This window comes from Leucopleurus acutus, assembly GCF_964270905.1.
Source record: "Leucopleurus acutus genome assembly, chromosome: 21".
NCBI lineage: Eukaryota > Metazoa > Chordata > Mammalia > Artiodactyla > Delphinidae > Leucopleurus > Leucopleurus acutus.
In genome coordinates, this window is record NC_139163.1 from 32524222 (window position 1) to 32548854 (window position 24633).

A 24633-nucleotide genomic window follows, 5' to 3' on the forward strand; every position below is an offset into this window, starting at 1 on the left:
GTCATCACTCTGCTCTAACTCTCTTCAGAGAGTTTTTAATATTTCAGAAACAGATGAGTCTAGCATCGCCCAAGCTGATTCATACTCTTAGTCACACACATCACTTCCTCCAAAGGGATGCGGCAAGATGACTTCAAGTTCAACATCTCAGAGGCTGTGCAGAGGGAAGAAGCCGGAACACAGCCGCCAGGAGCGCCTGGCCTCGCTGAGCCCAGCTTGCCCCTCCGTCCGTCCTGCGTCTCCCTACCTGCCACGGTCCGGCTCCATCTGCCGGGCACTGGGCCAGGCTCTCTGTGCATACCATCCCAGGGACCCCTCCAATGCCACTATGCCCCCATTTCAGAGAAAAAGAAACTCAAGTCCAAAGAAGTTCAAAAACACGCCAGAAGCCCCCCTGGTGGTGATCTGAAGCCAGGATTCTAATCTAGCTCTAAAGGCCAAACCCCCAGCTTTTCCTCCTAACTGTGCCATCCTTCTGGAAGGGCATTCCGGGCCAAGGTGACAGTGAGAGCAAAGATCCAGACAGAGTCAGACCCTGAGAGCCACGGGGACACGTCCAGCCGTGGGTGACTGATCAGCGCAGCTGCGGCAAGTGCCAAAGGGGGTGGGCGGCCCTCGCTCTATCCTCAACCTGGATCATAAAAGGAACTGAAGATTTCGTTTTTGAAGGTGAAGCACCTGCAGAAAGGCTTCACAAAGCCTCGGAAAGAAGGGAGGTTTGCCCAGGTCTCTCCCTGGAATGGTCTTTAAGAGATTTTCTGGCGTCCCCCTTCCCACACGGCTACCCACTGCCCTGGCCCCAAGTCTCAGAGCCCATCCTCCCCTCCATCCCCCCCCGTGGCGGAGGCGGCAGAGGGCCCATGTCCCTGGGGACAGAGGCAGAGGATCGGTAGCTGAGCAACGTGGACACATAACAGGGATGGGTGGTGCCCAGCTTTTCGGACCTCCTGGGGTTGGGGGAGGGCAGCTGCACTCTCGGGTGGACGAGGCAGTGGAAGCGCCCCTTGGGCATCGAGGGGATGCCCTCATTGGGCCGCAGCGACTGGGGCCACTGCCACTTATCAAGAGCCCACAGAAATTTGGAAATGCCTCTGTTTCAGACCCTGTTTTTTCTCATATCCATCACAATCGGTTTCTACTAAATTAAATTAAATTTGAAAGGTTGACCTGGGCCCAGGAGAAGGACCGTGAGTTAGGCTAAGAATTGGGTAGCAAAGGAGCACTTTCCTGAGGTCGACCCGCCCATCTTCACCGCACCCGGGTCACGTGCCCGCAGGCCCTTGGACAGGCCCTCGGTGCTGGATAAACACCCAGCTCTCCAGGGCCCACGAGCACCCCCCGAGTTCCCTCTGCCTCTCTTTTTATCTCCCCAGGCATGGTGTCCTAACAAGGAGGTGACAACAAATGTCCTTGTCACTCCCTGACTGGTCTATAACCAAGAAGGCCCTGGCGGTCTCCACATCCGTCCGCAAGGACAAAAATTCACCCCTGAGGGCTTTGCTTCTGGCTCCGGCCTCAGCTCACTCTGCCTTCCCTACAGTGTCACGACTTCCTGTGTTTCTCCAGGATGACAGGCCCTCCAGGGGCTGTCCCTGCAGGCACTGGCCCTTTCACCACGGGTGTCCAACTCTGAGACGAAAAGCGTCATCCCAGCTGCAAGGCTCTTGGGACAGAGGGGTGGGAGACCGCAGTGGCCCAGGGGGGAGGCCTCTTTCATGCCCGAGGAGGACCCTCAGGAAAATGTACTCCAGTCCACTTATGGAGCCTGGGGTGGCAGGTTGGTGGGCACAGAACCAGGCTGGAAGGGCCGGGGATGACCAGCTCCCCCTCTTCCTGGCCCCCCTCTGCCCTCTCCTCAACGCCAAGCCCTCCTGCCTGTTCCTCCAGGCCCTGGAGGCCGGAAGCTGGGTCTCTGCGGCCCGCTGGCACACGGCACCAGGCTCCCCGCACACAGAGGCTGGCAGCAGCCGCCGTGGCTTAGGAATCTGGGTGGAGAGCAGGGAGGGGATGATGCACAGAATGGGTCTGCGTTAGATGCTCGGTCTCAGGGCCGACACTGGACACCTAACAAGGTGAGAAGAGAAAAGCGCCACGTGGCCCAGGTGGGTGGAGCCTAGACTTGACCCCAGATCACCCGACCCCCAAATCCCGGCTCTCTCCAACGGGCCACCCAGCGTCAGGGCCAAGGCAGTGCCACAGTCAGACATGTGCACACATAGTAGGTGGATCCTTGCGACGTCCTGCTCACTCCGTCCGCTGTGCCAGGTCCCCGGTAACTGCTGCCGGAACAACTGGCAGCCCACGGGTCTCTCTTCCTAAGCGCACGGGGCACGCGGCCACTTACAGGAGAGCGCAGGCTCTCCAGTGCGGGACGGATTCCCGCCCGTCAGCAGGGCGCCGTGGTACCCTCTCTCCCACAGGGATTGCAGCTTCTCTGTGCTTTTTGCTGTGTTTTCAGGTGATCTAATGCAGCAAGTGCCAGGGGCAGGGGGGCAGCCGGGAAGCAGAGAAGGGCCCAAGGACACCTCCTCCGCTTTCATCAGCGGGTTGCCCCTGAGGCGCCCCCTCGGGCCCAGCGCATGCCTGGAGCGGCCTGGGGTGGCACCTTTCCACCAGGACAGGAGCCCCTTCGCCATCTACCTGCGCTCGCCTTGCTGACCAAACACAGAAGCCGATCTCCTTTCCCGCAGGCTGTGGGCAGCCCACGCGCGCTGGCCGTCCTGTCCTCACGCCTGTGCTCCCACTGCACCCATCCCCCGACCCAACCTGGAAAAGGGCTGACCTCGAGCTTGCGCCTGAGTGGGCGGAGGGGTGCGTTTAACATTTCCTTTAACCTCCAAGCCACGCAGAGGGGTTGAGGAGGGACGGATGACCTATTTTACAAGTAAGGAAACTGAGGCTCAGATGAGCTAAAAAAGCCCGTGGTGTAGCTCAGGTTGAGGGGAGGTCTGTCCAGCCCCAGAACCTGTGTGCTTTCCTTTTACACCAACCACTAAAAGGTTCGACTTCCAACCCGAACGCTGAAGAATGCAAAAAGAAATCTCCAAGATCCCTTTACCTGGTCCTCACTGGATGGACTGATTTTATTAAGAAACCAAGATTTGTTGAGTACCCCTCACATCTCTGTACCACTTCTAACTCTTCCGGCCAGTTTTCCGCACATTATCACTTGTTTACGGGATGATCCATCAGGGTTCAGGCAGGTTTTGTGGAATTTTTTCTTTTCAGTAAAGGTCACTTGATCAATATAAAACTAGTGTAAAATGTAAAACTAAATGTGATTTAGAGGAAAGACTCATTTCAAATTTGCAAATCAAAATCATTTCTGTGTCCAATATTTTAGAAAAACAAAAATATTTTATGGACCTTCCACACTGTCATAGAAGGACCCCAGCAAAGGAATCACCAGGCACAGCACAGGTCAGAAAAGCGAGACCCCTGGACTTCCCTGGTGGTGCAGCGGTTAAGAATCCGCCTGCCAATGCAGAGGACACAGGTTCGAGCCCTGGTCCGGGAAGAGCCCACATGCCGTGGAGCCACTAAGCCCGTGCACCACAACTACTGAGCCTGCGCTCTAGAGCCCGCGAGCCACAACTACTGAAGCCCATGTGCCACAACTACTGAAGCCCACGCACTCTGCAACAAGAGAAGCCACCGCAGTGTGAAGCCTGAGCATTGCAACAAAGAGTAGCCCCCGCTCGCCGCAACTAGAGAAAGCCTGCACACAGCAACGGAGACCCAACGCGGCCAAAAAAAATAATTAATTAATTTTTAAAAAAAAAAAGAAGAAAAGAAAAGTGAGACCCCAGCTGCAGAAGTACACACACGCTCCTGACGTGAACTCCAGGCTGGGTCGGGGGCTGGGTCTTTGGAGAGGTGGCACACCTGTGCCCCTGGTGGCACACCTGGGCTGTGGAGCCTGCAATATCCCTCCTCTCTAAGCTGTGGGACCTTGGGCAGGTTTCTGAATTGCTCTAGGGTCTCAGTCTCCCCATCTATAAGAGGAGGCTGATGGTACCCAATTTACAGGAGGGTAGAGAGCATGCATCACTTCGTTCAATAAATACTTATTAAGCGCCTACTGTGTGCCACACACTCTTCTAGACTCTGGAGATAGAGTAGTGAATGAGGCAGACAAGGTCCCTGGTCTCAGAGAATGTATTTTTTAATGCAGGGAGGGGGAGGCAGATAAAAAAACAGAGACAGGATGATTCCAGATAATGAAGAAAATTAAACAGTATGATGTGATGGGAGATGGACGGTCGGTGGGGGGTTGAGTTGGGACTTCAGAGCGGTCTTTTCTAAGGAAGTGACATTTGCGCTGAGACAGACAAAAAGGAGCCAGGAGCTCCGGAGGACAGCGACACAGACAATGTCAAGCACCAAGGCCCTGGGCAGGGCGGGGCACGGCGGGGCAGGTGCGCCTGGGGAGCAGATCACAGGCCAGCATGTGAGGGGGAGGCTGGGGCTTGGCTGTCACACCTGGTACCCAGCCGGGGTCAGCGAACCAGCGGCTGCGGTCACTCCTGGCAGAACATAGTCCACTAGAAGCACAGGCACTGATATTCTAGAAGGTGGCAGGTCCAGCAGCAGTCCCAGACACCCACTCCCCTCAAGCGCATTCTGAGACCTATGAAATCATCCCAAACGCCGTCTGCAACAGTGACAAAAACTAATAGAGAGCTTCATCTGCACCAGACCCGGAGAGCAGGGATGGCTCTGAATAGTCGAGCCCGCTGGGAAGACAGCACCCGAAGATTCATTGTGCACCCAGCCTGGCGCCACAGTCATGGGCAGTGGAGGGCGCTTCTCTGCATCTCCAACCTCACCTCTGACGGGGGAATGGGAGGATCATCCCCTGCACACATGGGGACACACACCTGCCCTGTGGTCCAGGGCAAAGAAGGTGGAAGGGGGAGGAGCTGGGGGCTGACCAGCTGGCCTTCTCGCCAGAAGCCACGCCGGAATCTCACCTTGAGCCAGGGTCGGGGAACTTGTTTATAAAAAGATGCTCCTCTGAACACCCCAGCTGCCACGGCCAAGGTCAGATCACACCCAAGGTTAACCAGAGAGAAATATACAAGTGCCGTGGCCCACAAAGACAATCTCATGGCCAGGGCTGGCTGCGTACTTTGCGTGGCCCAGTGCAAAATGAAAATGCAGTGTTAAAAAATGAGGAATAATTCAGAATAACCATAGCAGAGCATGGAAGCAAGCACAGGACTTATCAAAGGGCAGGGCCCCCTGCAATTTCAGGGGGGTCCCAGCCTTGCTCACAGCTCAAAACACGAGGCACAGAGTTTTCAAACTCCAGCACTAGTGACACAGAAGCCACCGAGGACTCAGACCCATATGACCTGGTAACTAACCCCCACCCACCCCGGTCCCCGGGGATGGGGTCCTCTGGGCCGAGTTTGCTGTGAGCGATCAGATCAGATAATGGAGGTGGAAGGGCCGGGGTGGCAAGCGCTACACAAACAGAAGGGATTACTATTATTCACCCAGACCGGCAGAGCGCTTGGATCTCTGAGGAACATTGACATCCCCCAGCAATTAAGTCAAATGAGCATAATTCCAACAAAACATCTAATTTTAGCTATGTGTGACAATTTCCCCTCAGCAGAACAGACACTGCTGTCTCTTATCAGAGGCGCAGAAAGGAAACCTAGGCGCTGTGACACAGGCCTTCCCCCGAGGCGGGCACCAGATTGTTTCTATTTTCACAACCGAAAGACACGCTCCTGGACGGCTGCTCTCACACCCCACAGCCCAGCCATCCTGCTGGCACGGCTCCTCCAAGCTTCCCCAGCGACTGAGGGGACTCAGCACTCAGAGCAGCAGCACCCCTGCTGGAGGTGAGGCCCTGAGGCTCTTCCACGGACCAGTCCTCCAGCCTCAGTTTTCCTGTCTGTGAAATAGGGGCAATAATGCCCCTCACCCCTCCGTCCCTCAAAGGATCCTTTAATAGGTTGATCATTGTCATTCTCTCTCTGCACATGTGTTGAATGTAAATCACCAGGTTCATTCATTCAGCCAGGAGGCTCTGGGGATGCAGAGATGACCACGGCACAGCCTTTGTGCAAGGTGTAACAAGGAAACAGCATTTAACCTGGGGCTTGGCAAGCTGTTACCTAAGGGCCAGATCCAGCCTGTTGGCAGTTCTTGTACAGCCCACAAGCTAAGAATGGCTTTCACATTTTTAAATGGTAGGAGGAAAAAAAAAGAATAACATTTTGTAACACGTGAAAATGAGCTGAAATCCAAATTTCAGTGTCCATAAATAAAGTTTTACTGGAACCCAGCCATGTTCATTCACTTGCATACTGTCTATGGCTGCTTTTGTGCCAGCATGGCAGAGTTGAATACCTCCAACAGAGACTAAGAAAATATTTACTATCCGGCCTTTTAAAAGTTCACCCATTGGGCTTCCCTGGTGGCGCAGTGGTTGAGAGTCCGCCTGCCGATGCAGGGGACACGGGTTTGTGCCCGGGTCTGGGAAGATCCCACATGCCGTGGAGCGGCTGGGCCCGTGAGCCATGGCCACTGAGCCTGCGTGTCCGGAGCCTGTGCTCCGCAACGGGAGAGGCCACAGCAGTGAGAGGCCCGTGTACCGCAGAAAAGAAACGAAAACTAAAACCAAAAGAAAAAACAAACAAAAAAAAGGTCGCCCACCTCTGGTTGAAACAAACAAAACAATGACTGCTGTGATAGTGAGATTAGCAGGGCCCATGGAACATAAAAGAGGAGGCAATTATTTCTGCTTAGTAGTCAGGGAAGGCTTCCCGGAAGAGGTGGTAGTTTTTCTGGATTTGAAAGATGAATAGGAGTTCATTGGGAGGCCAAGGGGAGAAGGGTTTCGAATTTTGTGTGCAGCATCATGTGTATGAATAAGGCCTGGTGGGGGGGGGGAGTACGGCGGCAGCATGTAGGCAACGACCCTGCACGTATTTAGAGATGAAGAGTGGGAAGGCAGGGGAGAAGCTAAAGCTGGAAAGATGGGCTCAGACCAAGTATGAAGAACACAGTGTGCCTGCAAGGGAGTTTTTCTTATTCCCTCTTTCCCCAAGAAAGAGCACAATAAAATAGTAGGTAACTAAGATAGATGATAGATAGATAGATAGATAGATAGATAGATAGATAGATAGATAGATAGATAGATAGATAGATGATAGATAGATGATAGATAGATAGATAGATAGACACGCTTGGTAACTCAGGGGCAACCAGACCTTGCCTCCAAATAGTACTCAGGAGGCCCAGGTTCAGACCCTGCTCAGCTGTGCCCCTGGGAGAGGTGACCCCACCCCAACCCAGGCCTCAGTTCCCATGTGTAGAATGGGGAGGTTGTACTTGACGAAGGTGCCCCTGAGGCCACAGATGCACGGAACAAACTCAGTGTCGACAGCAGGCCGTGGCTGGCAGCGTACCAGGCCCTGAATGCGCCCCGAGCTGCACGTGGCACCGAAGAGCACTAATGAGGGCAGTGGGATGAGGGCCTGTTGGAACAATCTATCCAGGGCACGTTTCCTTCCACCAGGCCCAGAGAGGGCTGAGGCTTCTGCACCCAAACCCAGCTCCCTGGCAGCCTCCTCCCTGCTGGGGTGCCCGGCGGGCCCCGCATGAGGCAGCCAGCCCCTCCACCTGCAGTGCAGAGGGGAACATCCCATCCCTGCTGGCTCTTCCATGTGCAGCCTGACCTTGGTGGGGCTGTTTCCACGCAGAACCAAAGGACCGGAGTCCCTCATCCCTTCTCTGAGCTCCTCCTACCACGTTGTTCTCAACGAATCACAGCTTGTAAGGGCTGAGGCTTCTCACCAGAGCACACAAGAGCCGAGCCTGGAGGCCTGGCTCTAGTATTTGTTTGGCCACAAACAATAGCTATGTGATCTGGACAAGTCATTTCCTTTCTCTGGACTGCAGTTTCCCCATGAAGAGGCGGGGCTGTGAGATGCTATGTCAGCTCGCCTCCTCCAGGCCCTCTATGCTACAGGTGAGAAAACAGAGGCCCAGAGAGGTGAAGTGATGTGCCCAAGGTCACCCAGCCACTTCCTGAGAGGCAGAGTCAGGACCAGCTCTCTTAGTTCCTAAAGCTCCCATTACAAACAACGGGTCAGGTACTGCCTTGGATCTGTCTGTATCCAACTCCAAGTCTCTGTCTGTCTGGGTTTTTCTGGGGGAATGTATGCCTTCTCTTCCCAAGTGGTTTGGAGGCCCACACGAGGTGGGATGTATTTCATCCTGCAGAGTCAAGGAACTGACCTGTGGAGCTCTCATCTGTCTCTAGGCTCTGTGTCAAGCGCTTGTAAAATGTTCTCCATTTTTGGCCTCTCATCTTTCCGCCCTTAGGAATATACTTCATTCTGTGTATTCCTCATCACAGCCCTAGAGGCAGTAAGGTGAAGGTTTTCACATCAGGCAGCTGGTGTGAAACCCAGCCCTGGCTCTGATCAGGTGTGTGACCTTGGGCCGGTTGCGTAACCTTCCTGAGCCCTCCAGTGTCCCGTAAAATGGGCCATTCAGCCAGCCCCGGGGTTGAGTGGGCTCAGGTGAGTCATGTGCCCCTCGGGGGGTCCCCTGCTGCCCCTTCTGTCCTTCATGGAGAGAACACTGGCCACCAATGGCCGGGCCTCGCTGTGTTTCTGAGGGTGGCAGCTGATGGATGCAGAAAACAGAAAATGACATGAATTTCAATCCACAACACCCTGCATCTGCTACTGCCTGCTTGTTACAAAAATCCAGGACTTCAGAGAGAGACAGCCCAAGGTTGCAGCCACAGGACAGGCACACCCCAGTGGTGTGAACCACACGTAGTCTTCCCAGTCTCACTGTCCTCCCCCGTGAGAGGGACCTGGTACCTGCCTCTCTGCAGGGCCGCTGAGAGCAGAGCAAAGTAACGCACGGGCTGTGCTGGCCACCCGTCCAGCTCTGTGTGACGATGGCCACTGTCCACGGGCCTATTTGAGGCCTGAGACCCGGGCGTTCATCTCCCAGGAGATGCAACCACTGGAGAAGGTTCCGGATGTGGAGATCCTCTTCCTGGGATGTCTCTCCTTCCCCTCCCAGGCCCAGCTGAGCAGCCCCTGGAGAAAACCGGACTGGTTTTCAGTCCCCTGGGGCACTGTATTCCCGGGAGAAGGAAAGGGCGACAGGGGCAGAGACTGAAATCAAAAAAGAGCTTCAGTTGGGGCTAAATTGCGGGACTGTCCTCTCCTGAAAATACTGGCTCCTTGGAATCTCAGTGAGTGACAAAGCAGGGATTTTCCAAATTACACGATTCATCTCTAAAAGCAGTGTCTCTGAAAAGCCAGGACTGTCTGGCACACCGCATGGCGTGCCCCGCAGTGCATCCCGTTCTTTGGGCTGTGGGTTTGCTGAGTCTGCTTTCCAGGAAAACGCCAGCAGCAAGGGCTGCTTGAGCCCCTCCCCCATCAGAGTCCGGGCCTCCTGGGCTCCTCCGAACTCACGGAGGACGCTGGCTTTGCTCACGACCTTGAAAGCAGGTGACAGGCCCAGTCGCCGTGCACTGAAAATAGCAGGAGCCTGCGTCTTGCGTTCTCCATTCACCTGCGCAGGTGCCCTCTGCCCTCCCAGACGCTGCTCTTTGTGACAAAGGTAGGAGGTGGCAGCAAACTGGCTGCAGCGGGAAGTCTGAAGAGTCACGGGGCTGCCTGTTTACACGGGCTTTCCAAGGCCACGCACCCAGGAGACCAGATCTGTCAACCTTGAGCACGGCCACCTTCCAGTGGCCCGTGTGACCCTGGCCCTCTGCAGCACGCCCTCCTCTCCTTGGCCTGCCCATGACAGCACCATCCTCATGGAAATGACACACCAGGTGGGGTGAGTGTCCACGCGCTGAACCAGCACCCTGGGCTATGCAGCATCTCACATTTGCCAACATCCCTATGCCCTGGGGTCTGGTATCCATCAGAGCTGGACCTTGACACCCGACAGCCTCCTGCATCCAGATGTCCCGCCCAGCACACCTTAGGCCAGGGCAAGCCTTGGAAATTCACATATTCACGGAATTACCAGCGCCCCCAGAAGAGCCTTAGAAGCTCGCTAAACCAATCCCCTTGTTTTAGAGGCATGGAAACCGAGGCTCAGAGAAGTGTCCAAAGCTACGCAAGAGAGTGGAGAGAACCAGAACGCATGCCCACCTCTCCTCACTCCACGGCCTGCTCTTTTCATCCACAACCATGCGTAGCTCATGCTCGCAATTCTGGGGGTGATGGGAGAGGAAGGGGAGGTCCGTACCATCCACATCACGCACGGGCGTCGTCAGCTGAGAAGTGCAAGGTAATGGGCCCATACTCCTGTGTTGTCCTAGGACTTGGCTGAAAGCGCCATTATCTGTGAAAGACGGCCGAGTGGGAAGGGGTCCTGGACACGGCCTCACCGACCTCCCTTCTTCTATGGCATCTCTGACCCAGACTCGGGAGAGCTTCTTGGAGGAGGCGAAGCTGGGCGCGGGGGGGCGGGGTGGTGGTGGCAGGGCGGCACCACAAACCCGGGGGGCACAGTGGGGGGATGGGATAAGCCCCCAGGGGTAGGCAGGGCGTCCACAACCTCGGAAGCCATGGGAAAGAGTCTGACTTTATCCTAAAGGTGATGGGAGGGAAGTGGAGGGTCTCATGAAGGGGAGTGGCACCGTGGAGGTTGCACTGGATGAAGGCTGTATCGGAAGAGCGACCAGGGGAGGCTCTGGCAGGAGCATTGGAGGTGCAGGCCAAGTGGAAGAAGCTGAGTGCGTGGGAGGGACCCTACACGCTCTTCCTGAAGGATCTAACGATGCTGTAGCGCTTACCTCAGTACCGAATCATGAAGGATGTTCCCTCCACCTGCCTCTTCTAAGTCCTGTCGCGTGGGTGGCAACACTGACAAGTGGGTTAAAGTGCCAAGAGTCAACCATGCGGCTGTAGCCCAGATGTCCTTCAGATGCATATCTGCTCAAGGACGAGGCCCACAGGCCGTGACACACGCGAGAAGCCAGAAGGCAGCGTTAAAAGAAAGACCAACCGTCGGACTGCGGTTTGCTCCACCTACAGCAGAAAGCGAGGCCCGGCTGCAGCATCGCGGCTCCCAGGGCGCTACCCCACGTCTACAGAGGCACTGGGTCCCGAGCGGCGGGCGCACCACGTAACCTGGGATCAGCACGCCAGACTTCCCGCTTCCCAGTTGGCAGAGACCAAAGCGGCTCTTTCCAAGGGCATTAAAATGAATCTGCCAAACCGCCACGCCACGGGAGAATGCAGCGCCTCCAGAGAGCCAACGCCACTCCGCCGACAGTCAGACTCCGACATTCTTCTGACTTGGGCGGGTTCCCCGATTCTTCCCTTTCACTGGCATTTGAGATCACATTTCTCCAGCTTTCCCTAATTCATTTAAGGAATTGGCAGTGATGCTAGATGAGCACTACCAACCTTGGGATGAATCCTTGATGGCCATCAGGCTTGAACTCACAGCCTGCCAAGGGCCACACCTTGGATTTCATTGACTGCTCCCACTGGGGGTGGGGGTGTGGGCAGGGATGGGTATGAGTGGGAACTAAGGCGTCATTGGAATCGGACCTGGCATGTATTGAGTACTTACTGTATCCCAGGTGCTTTACCATCCTTCCACCAACCCTGCATGGTTGTCCGGTAGCTATTCCCTCCGCCCTACAACTGGCAAAACCAAGACTCAGAGAGGAAAACTGAGCACCCTGCCCAGAGTCACCCAGGGCACCAGCCCTGGACCATCTGACTCCATCTAAAGCCACTGCCGGCATCTCTTCTCCGTTGCTCTGACATCTCGATCAAAGACGCCCTCCTGGCACACACGGACGTCCATGCAATCTCCTGGTTGCCTTACGGGGCGGCGTAACCTAACCTCATCTAGCACCTGGGAGGCAAGGTTTAAACTGAATTCTGACAGAGGAGCTGGCATTAGTGTTTGAGGCCAAAGATTCAGCCGACAGAAGATCTGAAGGCAGAGAACACGTGTATATCCTACGACCTAGAAGAAGTTCGGAGGACAGCAGAGTGCAGCCTGCAGGAAAGAAAGACGGTTCAGGAATGGCAGCTACGGGCTAGCCGGGGGGCCTCGGAAGCTGGAGGAACCCACCAGGACTTTATTCTAAGGGCAATTAGGAAGCCACCGAAGGATTCCAAAGGCAGGAGTGTCAGGATCTGATTTGCATTTTTGGAAGGTCACTCTGGCTGTGGAGTGGAGTATTCCACCCATCACATACACATTTTCAAGCTGGTTTACAATGGGTGGCTTCCCATGCCAAGACCCAGATGCTCAGACTCTCTGGACCGCACTCCAGCTCCACTTGGAGTCAGAACATTCGTTACCTACTGGGCTCTAGCCCACATCACCCTGGAATTCTCTCCTGGGGTGTGAGGTCATCCATCCATCCCAGCTTGTGCCTGCAGGAGACACACAGGCAGAGAATGCCTGGCTCCCCCCCTTGGCAAGCAAGGCATCCTCCGTCTTTCCTTTTAATTCCATCACATTACTTTTTCTAATGACATTACAGCTGAAGCATATTCCTACTTTTTTATTAGAAGCAAATTCTTAAAAACCTATTCTCTTAAGCATCGTTCTGAGTGAATGCATAGCATTTCACCATTTGGGTCACACGTTTAAGAGTGGCGAGGGAAGCTCCTGGTAGCCCAGTGGTCAGGACTCAGCGCTCTCCCTGCCGAGGGCCCGGGTTCCATCCCCGGCTGGGGAACCAAGATCGAGAGTCCTGCCTTCCTGCAGCCCACGTGTGGCCCCCAGGCCTTGCTTCCCCTGCTGTCGTCAGTTCCCACCAGTCAGATGCCTTAGCTCCCGCCAGGCCTCGCAGGCTTTGTCACGTGCACACGCCCTCTTTAAGGCAACCTCTCAGAAGACCTGCACACCAGGGCTTCGCTGGTGAGCTCGGACTTGGGCGGACGGCCTCTCCTTTCCATGGAGCCTCACAGCTTCCCACACTTCGAAGGACACTTTCTATTAGCTCTCCCGCCATCAAATGAGAGCCCCACGAAGCTACCTAACAGCATATTCCATAAAAAGGACTTGTCATTTTCCTCCTAACCTGTTCTCAGCTCAACGAAAGGCACCACCAACTAACTACCCCAACACCAAGTCAGATATGAGGCCCTGCTGACATTTAATTCACACACACACACACACACGTGCGTGCACACGCGTGTGCGCGCAGATATGTTAACATATGTCAAGAAGAAACCCACAGCAGCATCGCTGATTACTTACTCACACCCACTCTGTTACTCACAAAGACCAACTTTCTCCACCGCCCAAACGTCTCCAGTCTGTCACATGCTGCATCCCCACTGGCCACCCCAGCACAAGCCGCCCCGTCCCTCCGCTGGACTCCTCTGCACTCTAGATGCCCTGCTTATCAGGAAGCCGCACCGTCCCAGTTCTGCATTGAAGGCGCAGTAGCCTTTCAGACTTCTGCCTGGAGTGCCTCGGGCTTCCTCTGTGCTCTGGACCCAGGCTGGCCCCGTCTCAGCTTCCGCTCCAGCGCACCCTGCCCCCTCACCCTGCCCTTTTGGCTCCTGCTATTGGGCCCACAGGTCCTGGATCACCTCCCCCTCCAGACCCCACTCGCTCACGTTCCACCCATGCTACCGCCTCAGCTGAATGTCCTGCCCCCATTCACCAGGCTGACTCCTAACAGTCCGTGAAGACCCAGCCTCTCCCCCCAGGAAGCTGCCCCAGGCCCTGGTCCTGGCCAGGCTCACCTCTCCCATAGGGCTGGCCACGGTGCTCAAGTCAACTCTTTCCTTGCCCACTTCCTTTGGGAAAGTGGATACAGACTAAATAATAAGTAAATACAAACCCCCTACCATCTCCCCTCTTTCCTCCATCTCCTGGCTTGATTCTCCCTTAGTTTTACCATCACCCATCAGCTGGTTCCTGTCCATCTGCTAGAACAGAGGCTCCACTTTGCTCTGTGCGAGCTTCACCTGAGGGGACCTTGCTGGACACGTGGGTACCTGGCCCCACAGTGCCCAGCATCTGATTCTGCAGGTGGGCAGTGGGGCAGGTCTGCATGTAATAAGCCCTGTCCCCAAGGTGGTTTTGGCATCAGCAAAGCTGAGGGGCCTCTGGGACCATTTCTCCCCTCCCTGCTTCCCTGTGGGTCTCACCGTATTTGGGGCCATCCCTCCAGCCTCAGAATTAGGTTTAGGAGTCACGGCTCTGGCCAGTCCGTAATTCAGCACCTCCTTTCCTCTCCTGTGGTGCTTCATCTGACTCCATCCTAACACTCTCAGTTCTACTCTAATGCTAGTCTGTGCCTTTTAAGCTCCCAAGCCTGTTTTCTCCCTGACTGCACTCCTCTTCATGGGCATCACTTAGCCTGCTTGACTTCTTAGGGGCAGGAAAAGAAACCACGGAAATTCAAGGGAGGGACGTGAGAGATCTGGGCAACAGCCGGGCCGTGCTCATTTCTGTTCCCACCCATCCAAGTTGGGCTCCTGGTAAGTGTTTCTCATGCAGGCCCAGGACCTCAGAGGCCCTCTACGCATCCACAAAAAAAAGCAGAAGTCCCAGAAAGTAAGGAAAAATAGATGAAAACGGCAGACACGTTATCACCCTGTAACTCCCTGTAGAAGCAGGTTATTAAATGATCGTATGGAGAAGATGCCAACCCTGTGGTAGGAAGAGAAATCTCCAGAACAGAAAGTAAAGGGGGAAATAACCATTTCGTGAGGTGGACGAGACAGAACCAGAGCAGGTGAGCCCTAGAGCAGCCGCTTGTCATCTGGCCTTTCATCTGGCCTCTTGTCTTAACCCAAGGCCTGAACAGGGTCTTCACCATCACGCGGGCTGCTCCAGAGACGTTCAGAGGAGCCCATGGACAGACACCACGCTCCGCCTGGAATCTGGACACTAGTACCTCTGTCCTGAGCCCAGACCACCTGCCTCCATTCTCTGCCTCAGGTTACTTCCCGCTGTGGCAGCTCTCCCACGAATTGCAAGTCCTGCATGAGAAGGCAGGAAAGATACCCTCAGTCTGACTGCCCTCCCAGGGCCCACATAGCCTTGAGCACCCTGAGGATGTAACAAACACGGAAGAAGGCGGCCTAGTGCAGAGACCCGTGAACAAGCTCTGGAGCCAGGCCCCGGCTCTGCAGTCACCGGCTGTTGCAGGATCCAGCGAGACGATGCCCATAGGACACACAGCCTCTCAATAAAGACAGGCCCTCCTTGGATAAGCAAAGGCTGTTAGTAGCTATCATTGGCGACAGTGCTCTGAAATGGATAAAAAATGTATTAACCGACACTGAAAAAGTATTATCACCTTAGCAAAAACACAGAACATTTTTCTTCGAGGGGAAGCATCCAGTCGCACGGGAAGCAAAGGAGAAAAGAAAGGGTTTTTTGTTCGAAATTGGCTGGCCATTCAATCTTCTTTGTTTTACCTTTGAGGGTGCATAATGCAAGTTCTCCTTTCTTGGAGCATGTGCTATGCTTACACTCCTGAGATGTACAGAGTCTCCCTGGAGGAGTCTGGTCTGCCCACAACAACACGTGTTCCATTGTCTGTGATATTCCACACCCCAGATTTATCAGCCGGGCCCTAACAGGGATGGCGTTCTCAGAAAGTTCAGGAACCACTTTTATGTTCCCCTTTTGATATACAGCTATAATTGCCACGCAGGGCTTTCATAAAGTCCATCTCAAAGTTGCAGACTGCCCCCACGGAGATAACTAAGTCTGCGATAATAAATCTTGTCAAAATAGGAAATTCATTTCTTTCCTGAAAATGAAATGAAGAAAATGATTTAAAGTGTCCTTTTCTCATTTACCGGCACTGAAATAATAATGTGCTGGCCTTCCCAAGCAAACGCCAAGACTTCATGCAACCTCTGGAAGGCCGGGCCGGAGTTTTGGGTTTATTAGAAAGAATAATTTAATTAACAATCATTATTATGTTATTCACTGTAACCTCTTAAATATACGGGAGTTTTAAATTTTACAAAGCACACTCTCCTTTGACTCTCATCCCAATTTTACAGATGAGGAAACTGAGGCTCATAGAAATTCGGCAGCTTATTCATGCCCAGGTAGCTAATAAGTACGAGAGCTGAAACTGGAATCCAGGCGTCTGACTCCCAGCCCAGCGCTCTGCACGAGGTAGACGTCTGAGATGCTTTTCAAGAACCAGGAATGGAGAGATGGAGTCAAGCGAAGCTTATTTGCCTTTTTCCCAAAAACCAAACACTGATGGCAGCAGCCTTTGCTTTAGTCGGAATAATTCAGGGAAAAACACAGATTTACTTGGTTCCACTTCTACAGGGCCAGCTCTTCCAACATCAAATAGAAAGACCAAGAAAAAAAAATCTGAACCAGTTAAATGTAGCTTCTGAGTCATTTCAAGCCATAAATATTTATTGAGTGGTTATGTGCAAAGACTCTGGCTTTGGCTTCAAGGAGCTTACAATTTAGTAGAAGGGATAATAAAACAAGAACACATGTCTCACACACATGCACACGCACCAGAACAAAGGCTGGAACACCCGAGAGTGCAGAGAAAGAGTGATGGGGGGCATTCAGGAAAGCTTTCTTGAAGAAGAGAGTGACGGGCTTTGACAGTGAAGGTGGAAGAAATGACTGATGGATCCACTTGTAGAGGCAAAGGCCGGGGATGGGCCAACACACAGGAAAACTGCCTGGCACGTGGTACCCACTCACTAAAGCTTGCTCGTTTCTAGAGAAAGAAGGGAGAAGCATCCTCAGACTGAAGTTAAAATAACAGCTCTTCCATGCTCAGAGGAGAAAGCAGAACTGGTGAACAAGAGAAGGGTCCCAGGGCTGGCTTCTGCTCCCTTTCACAGGGAGGGCCCTTGCCTCAGGCTCTAAATTTCAGCTGCCACCCGACCTACTTTGAGCCGTGGCTGTGATGCGCCAACCACACAGTGCTGGATACGTCTGAGGGTGTAACACCTCTGCCCGCAAGATCCTGCTCTCTTGGTCTAGTGGACGGTTGCGGGTGACCGTAGCTCCCGGGGAACAGCCCCACCACTACTGTAGCACGGAGGGAGGCGCTGGATTGGAAGATGGATAGACAGGTTGTTGGGAGAGTTCCCACATCTTCAGCCAGTGCCAGAGAGGAGGGGGGCCACTTCCATTCTTTGAGGCTCCCCAGGTAGTAAAATAAGAAGAGGTACCAAAGGGCAGGTACCCAAGTTGTGGTGTATTTTAAAGGCTCAAAACTAAATAAATTAACACGTTTAATAATTAACATGCAATGAGACATCATTATGCTCTTCAACATCCGAACAGAGACTTTATATACAGATATCAGTTCATACGGCAACAGTTATACTAGTGCTGCGGTTTCGCAGCAGGACCTAGGTTTAAGGATGTGGGAGGAACATGATTCTTTTTGATCCTGTACGTTCTTTCTTGGATTGAATATATAGACTCGTTTGGAGATAGCAGCAGAAGCTTACATTTGAGACCCTCTACGAATGGGAGACGCGGGCCCCCGTGACCCTCCTGCTTAATCTCCTGCCCTTCATCCCACTCTTATTCACTGCCCCACTCCCCATCCTAACCCACCCCCTGCAGGTAAGCCCTGGCCACAAACTCGGCTCATCCCTGTGATTCTGGTCACTGGATCGACCAAAGACATCTCTGCAGCCCAGGAGCAGGGCCTGGTCCAGCTATGTGAGGAAGGCTGAGGGCCCTCCGGGGATGCTGCAGAGACTGGCAGGGCTGAAAACGCTGCCTGCACAGCTAAGTGGGGATGGCCACTTTCCGCTCCCGGGCTTGCTCTTTTTCTTCCTGCGCCCTCCTCTGCTCAGCTCCTTGGGGTCCTGTGCAAACACCGCTATTCCCAATGGCTAAAAGCACTTGTCATTTAGTGCAGCAGAGACCCTGCAAGGAACTAACTACAGGCTCGGTAGAATTCACTGCACCAAAAAATTAGATGGTTCCACTGCCTGCCTACAAATCTCTGTTGGTTTGCAAATGATTCGAAAAGAAAGAAGCGTCAGGCTTTCTTCAGATGCCCCCCAAAAGAGTGCATTGCTCATCTGAACACAAGCCTACGACCAAGAAACCTCCAGGCAAACAGAGACAGACGTACGACCCCACTCATTCAAGCACTTGACCCCCACGTTCGTGGCATGCCCACTGTGTGTCAGGTGCTGAGCTAGGTATTGGGTGGACAGCTCTGTACAGGGCCTGGTCTCCTCCTTCACCAACATCAGAGGATGAAGGAGGTGGACAGAACAAGAGAAAAGGAGAGAGCTCAGTAAATGCTACCCCAGGGAACTTACTGGCACTGCAGGCTGAGTGTCACCGCTTAAAGGAGGGCTGAGATGTCAGCCCCCTTCCCTCCCTGTCTGCCTGCCTCCCTCACCCCTCCTCCTCTCCTCCTTTCTTTAACTCTGTCCTTCTTCTTCTTCATCCATCCTCGGCCTCACCTTTTCTCCAGCCTCCCCCCCCTCCTCTCCCAACCTCAAGCTCTGAATAAACAGAAAAAGCACACACATCCTTATGCCCAAGGCTTCCTCAGCCCTAGAAAGCTGTCGTCCTTAATGCAAATGCCTGCTTGACACATGCTTTGCAATTTATTTACTTCCAACCCCATCTTCAGAAGCAGGGGACTCATCAGTCAGCGTCATAAATACTGGTTCTTATTTTTGTTTCCCAAAAAACTGCAGCTCCAACAGCAAGCGTCTGATGAGGACGTGAGCTGCAGAAGCAGAAAACTGAATGAAGCCCCAGAAGGACGCAGGTCGTTCTCGAGCTCCAGAGCTTTAGCTCAGTTGCCTGAGTCGAGGTGGTTTCTATCTGTGTCAGTCAGTGCGTCACAACATCAGCCTCCAGCCCCGCCGCGCAGCACCTGTCAGCCAGCGCCTCCCCACAGAATACCACCAACTGTAAAAGCTGCAACCGCCGTTGAAGTTAGAACCGCGATGATTTCCACACATGGGGAGGGATGCGGTTCTGCTCAGTTAGTCCCCTGTGATAGGTAGGTTACCCGTGGGACAAACACCTTTCCTTTTAGTAAATCCAGAATTCCCTTGCTCAGCTACACGTTCACCCAAACCACCAATGCACTGGCATCAAACGTCTACCTGCCTGTGTGAAGTTCTTTCTTCCTGCTGAAATGAGCGTGGTTCCACAGCACCCCCACGTCTGGGGTGACCAGGGTAGAGTCCTCGGCTGCTTGATCTTAATATGCTTTGCCTTAAGAAAATGACTTCTTGTAGAAAGCGAGTCTTCATTAGGCCTCACCTTATGTGAACCTTCACTCTGGCCCCCAGCCCCACCTCGGCCATCTGTTCAACCAGCTCCTACACGAGCGTCCTCTGCCTTCTCTAAAGAGGCTTTCTGCATTGCTCTACCTCCCGTACCTTTCTCCTGAGGGCCTTCCACTTTCTTGTGATTTTGTATTTTGCTATAAATTTTAACTCCACTCAGTACGATGGCTCTCAAGACCTGGCCGATGGCGGAAAGTACTCACCATCATTACGAAACTCAAAGCAGGCACCCTCACACCTCACCCCATACCACATCGCCCCTCACCCCAAGAATTTAAGAGTTCACATCATCACTATCACTTTGAATTACGATGTCCTTATTATTGTTGGCTCCATCCTAGCACCCAGGACACTGCATAAAATAAGGAAAATCTGTATACGGCAGATTTTCAAATGCTTACTGACGCAGTATGGTATGACCAGCTAGTAAAACAAAATAACACAACTAGGGGGTGGGGAAGGGAATATATTATCATCCAGCACTCACCATGGAGATCAAGTTCACCAAGAATGTAAAGACTGAGATCAAGGAACAAAGGGAATACTGGAGTTGCCACTTTCCTATTGTGTGTATTACGTGCAGTCAGGATTCGGAGTTATACTGAAGGGAGTTGCAGTGAATGGAGAGAATTCATAGAAGAGAAAGGGAGAGTTTTGTTTTGACTATGGCTCCCCAAAAAGAAAAAAAAATTATTTATAGTGTCAGAAGCATCAGGGAAGAAGCTGGGGAGCAAGAAGTGGGATAAAAACATAGAGTGAGCAGTTTGGGAGAGGATGGGCTTCGCTCCTAAAGCACCAGACAGGAATGGAAATAGAGAGCACGCCTTCCTCAGAAGAAGTCTACATTCATGCCAAGGAAGTGGGTGAGCGCTGTCAGATATAACCAGACTTCCCCCTGCCTGACTCACAAGATGGGCTCTGGTATTTCAGACCCAGCAGAAGGACCTGATGGGACTCTCTCTCTAAGTGGCACCAACCCAGACTCCAATTCCCCGTCGGTTTGGGGAAGGCTTCTTTTTAGGTCCTGCTAAAGGGGTGGTGCCTTTGCGAAACTACTATTTACACACGAGACGGCACTCCGGGCGGGGGCAGTCGGGGGGAGGGCCGCCTTTGGAAGGGGTACGGCTAAGCCTAGCACGCCGGCTATTCTGGGTACGGTCAGAGAACATCTCTGCCTCTGGGTCTCATCTCGAGGAACAGGCTGGGTGTGGGTCCTGCTGACCAACCTGGTATGAGGAGCCCGACCCACAGGCAGCCTGTCCCCCCTCGGCTGTCAAGCAGAGGCTCCAAACTTCTTTCTCAGAGTGAGACAATTTCGAGAAAAAATGTTTCCTTCTCAACGAGGAAGACCAGAGTCTGAGCCCTGGAACCCCGGGGGCCCCATTCCCCAGTGAAGGGCTTGCAGGCCGTGGTCCGCCTTGAGGTCCGCAGGTTGAAATGGCTCTGCGAGCTGAAGTTAGTTCAGCCCAATCTCCAATCCAAAGAACCGCATCCATGGGCTCCCAGCCTCCTGCACAGGGGGCTCTAAACACCTCTGCTGGAGCCCCGGCCCAGTCAGCTAACCCCCTCCCTTCACAAGGGAAGGTGTCTCTCACCAAAGGTGTTTCTAAAGGTGCTTTGAGTTGGGGGTAGGAAGGCCCCAGACCCAGAAGGGAAGCGCTGAACACAGCAGCGGTTGCCCTGAGGGGTCTTGGCCTTCGCTGGGGGGTGTCTTGTCCCCCGACTCCTCCACAGAGAGGAGACCTGTTCTCTGAGCAGGCCCTCGGGCCAGGCTGGACAGCACCCGCGCCCGACTTCCAAGGGAACTTCCCCTCCTGGCCATCCGCCGCTCCTCTTGAGTGACAAGAACAGGAGACGTTGCCAAGTGACGCCGGGCCGAGCCCTTCTGTCCCCGGGCACACAGGGTTGGGAAGGGCGCTTCCTGGGCTCGAGGAGGGTCGGGGAGGGGCAGGAGCCCCCCCCCCCATTCAGAGCCCCGGGAACGAGGCCCTCCGCGCTCCCGAGAGTGGGTCACCAAGGGCGAGGCGCAGGGCAGAGCAGCCTCGGAGCCCGGAGCCGCGTTTCCCCAAACGGGCTTCCCTGCAAAGCCCGGCGAGGCGGCGCGCCGGAGCGGAGCAGCCCAGCATCCCGCCGCCGCCCGAGGCCGGAAAAGTTCCTCCGGGCGCGGCGCGGCGCGGCGCGGCGCTGGCCCGTCGGCGTCTGTCCAGGGTGCTGAAGGGGCTGCGCGGGCAGCGGGCGGGCCGGCTTCCGCGCGCCCTCAGCCTCCGGGCCGCCCGCTCTGCCCTTCCAGCCTCCTGCCCTGTCCTCCTCCGGCCGCACCGAAGCCTCTTCCCCGCTCCCCTCCCGCCCCGCGCCCTCCACCCGGCGGCTCCGACTCGGCCGGCCCCGGGGCCCCGCGCCCCTCCCCGCTCCCGGCTCTACCGAGCAGCTTCTCCCCGCAGCCTCCTCCGGGCGCCGCTACCGCCGGGCTGTCGCCGCCGCCCCCCTTACCTTCTTCTTTCGTTCACGGGAGCGGTTCCTCCGCTTCCTTTTGGATTCCTCCTTCTCCTTCTGCTCCTGGAGGGCCTGCGCCTCGATGTCTTTGATTTTCTTCAGCTGTTTGGCCGCTTGAGCCATGGCCGGCCACGGTGCCCCGCTCGGTCCCCGCCTCCCGGACCCCTCACACTTGGCGATCCAGGTGGCGACACCCTCCCGGGGAGGAAAAAAAGGAGTCTGCGCGCCGGCGGAGCGGAGAGCGGCGTTCCCCGCCGCGGGAAGGCGGCGGCCGGGTCGGCGGGGGACGCGGCCGCGAGAAGCGCGGAGGGCGAGGCGGCCCCCGGGTGGCGCCTCCCGCCGTGGCCGGAGCTCCTCGCCGGCGCCCGGGACGGGCTCTGGGCTCGGCCCCGCCGCCGCCTCCCCCCTCCCCTTCCCTCCCCCCTCCCTCCCCCCGCCCCCCTCCCTCTCCTGCGGCGGCTGCGGGGAGGCGGCTCGTACTGCGGCGAGCGGCGAACGGCGGGGAGGAGGCGGACTTCAGCAGTTAACGCAGGGCTGCGCGGGGGCAGCTGGCGGCCGGGGGGCCCGGCCAGCCCGACGAGGCTCGGCGCCCGCGCTCGGCGCCCGCGCTGGCGCATTGCGAGCGCCCGGCTGCGGGCGCGCGGGCCGGCCGGGCTCCGCCACTGCAGGGCCGCCGCCGCCGCCGCCGCCAGACGCACCGGCCCCCGCGCCGTCGGGTCGCGGCAACAAAGCCGCCGCGCTCCCCGGAGCTGCCGGGGCGCCTCGGAGGGCCCTCCTGCGGGCGGCAGCGCCGCGCCGGGGGCCGGGGGGACGCTGCGGCGGGCGACGGGCCCCGCGCCGAGGCCACCCCGCGGACCTGCGCGCCTGGAGGCGGCGGCGGAAGCGACCGCATCGCGGGGCGAGGAGGCCGCGGCGGGGGCGGCGGCCGCGGGGGCCGGGACGCAGCCCCCCGAGCCCGCCCCGCCGTCCGCCCCGGGCGCCCGCCCGCCGAGGGGCGCGGTGGCCAGGCTCCCGGGAAGCGCCCGTTCCCCCAGCCGCTCGCCTAGGGCTGATTTGCCCCGTCAGACTATGGGGGCCTTTCATTTGCATATTTTCCCGGTACAGAGAGAAAACGCGTCCGAGATGAAGAGAGTTTTCCTTCGGCTGTCTTTTGTCGGGAGTGGATCTGATCTCTGCACCGGGCACCGCCCAACCCCCATTCCCGGCCTCCCGCACCTGCACCCGTGTGCAGCGGGAAAGAGCCGCACCCCTGGCCGTGCGGGTCACCGGCCACAGAGCCAGGCTGCGGGAGGGGGAAGGGGCCTCGCGCTCATCCGCCCACCCTCTCGCGTGGCCGAGGCCCTGGATCGCGACCCCCTGTCCCTCGGCCCCGTGCCGCTCCTGACCCACTTCTGGCCCGTCCGCGGGGACGGAGCTCCTCGTCCACAGGGGGCTAGAGAGGGACTGGTGGAAGACAATATTCAAGAGTGGGTGAGAAGTTCCTGGGAAGCAGTCTGCTTCTTTCGGCCCTCCTAAGCTGAGGGCTTGAAGCAGACTAACCAGCGGGACTAGAGCCTGCGGAGGAGGCGTCGGCTGCACTGTGGGCGGGGAATGATGCTCAGAGGACTCCACGCTGGGCACCGGCCCCCCGACAGCACAAACTTGGGGAGCGGCTGAGTCGGCCACCTCCTCTTCAGTTCCTTCTGGAACCTTCCCTCCCCAGCCCTCCCCACTCCCCTTCCATCTCCCTATCCCGGGCAACCCTCTCCACCTAGCTGCTTGCCAATAGTTTAAAAGTACTGGCTGAAGCCTTCCTTTGAACACCGTCCTTCCCCAGGACTGGTCCAGGACCCTCTCCTCGTCTCACAATAACTCAGCGTTGTCCAGCTGAAACACAACGGGAGCCACAAACGCCAATCCCGTATGTAATTTAAATTTTCAAGGAGCCACGTTTTTTTAAAGTTCAAAGAAACTGGTAAAATTAATTTTAATAATATATTTTATTCAATTCAGTGTATCTAAAATATTATTTCAACATGCAACCAATACAAAAGTATCAGTGAGATAGTTCACCTTGTTTTAGACTAAGGCTTCAAAATTCAGTGTGTAATTTACACTCAGCACATCTAAATTCAGAGGAGGCACGTGTTAGTCACTTAAGTGCTGCATGTGACTCGTGGTTACTGTACTGTACAAGGGGGCTCTAGACCCTCTCCCCAGGGCAGCCTACCCGTATCCCTGGCTGCAATCACCTGGCCAACAAAGCACATATTTTATCTCCGGCCCAGACCTCTAGGACACTGGGGGGCACAGGGGCATGAGCCCATGCCCCTGTGCCCCCCAGCCTCCTACCTTCATGCCTGCATTCGCTCTGGTCACCCACAATCCATGCCCCACACTGCAGTCACACTAATCTTTTCTTTTCTTTTGCTGATGGGGGGGGAAGGGGTGAAAAAGAAAAGAATAGCTTTATTGCTTTGCCAGGCAAAGAGGGCCACAGCGAGCTAATGCCCTCAAAACTGTGTGTCCCGACCTGGATGGGGTAGTGAAGGAGTTTTGGTATACTAGTCTTTTCAAAACACAGAGCTGGTGGTTGTCACGTCTCAGCTCACCATCCTTCTTTCGCTCCAAGCATGAAGATGAAAATCTTTTTAAATTTCTTTTCTTTTTTTGGCTGCAGTGTGTCTTCATTGCTGCGCGCGGGCTTTCTCTAGTTACAGCGAGCAGAGGCTACTCTTCGTTGTGGTGCACGGGCTTCTCATGGCGGTGGCTTCTCCTGTTGAGGAGCATGGGCTCCAGGCACGAGGTCTTCAGTAGTTGTGGCTCGCGGGCTCTAGAGCGCAGGCTCAGTAGCTGTGGCGCACGGGCTTAGTTGCTCCGCGGC

At 55.5% G+C, this 24633-nt stretch overlaps 1 protein-coding gene across 2 annotated transcripts in view; it reads right to left on the reverse strand.

The window, feature by feature from the left end:
* ANK1 (ankyrin 1) overlaps nt 1-21893 on the reverse strand; it is a gene marked incomplete at both ends in the record, with an annotated part of 211426 nt that extends 189533 nt beyond the window's left edge. For both annotated transcript variants that reach the window (XM_082863943.1, XM_082863942.1), the window contains one exon: nt 21768-21893. In XM_082863943.1, coding sequence (XP_082720069.1) covers nt 21768-21893 — 126 coding nt within the window. The remainder of the gene's footprint in view (nt 1-21767) is intronic.
* Nucleotides 21894-24633: the final 2740 nt, after the last annotated feature.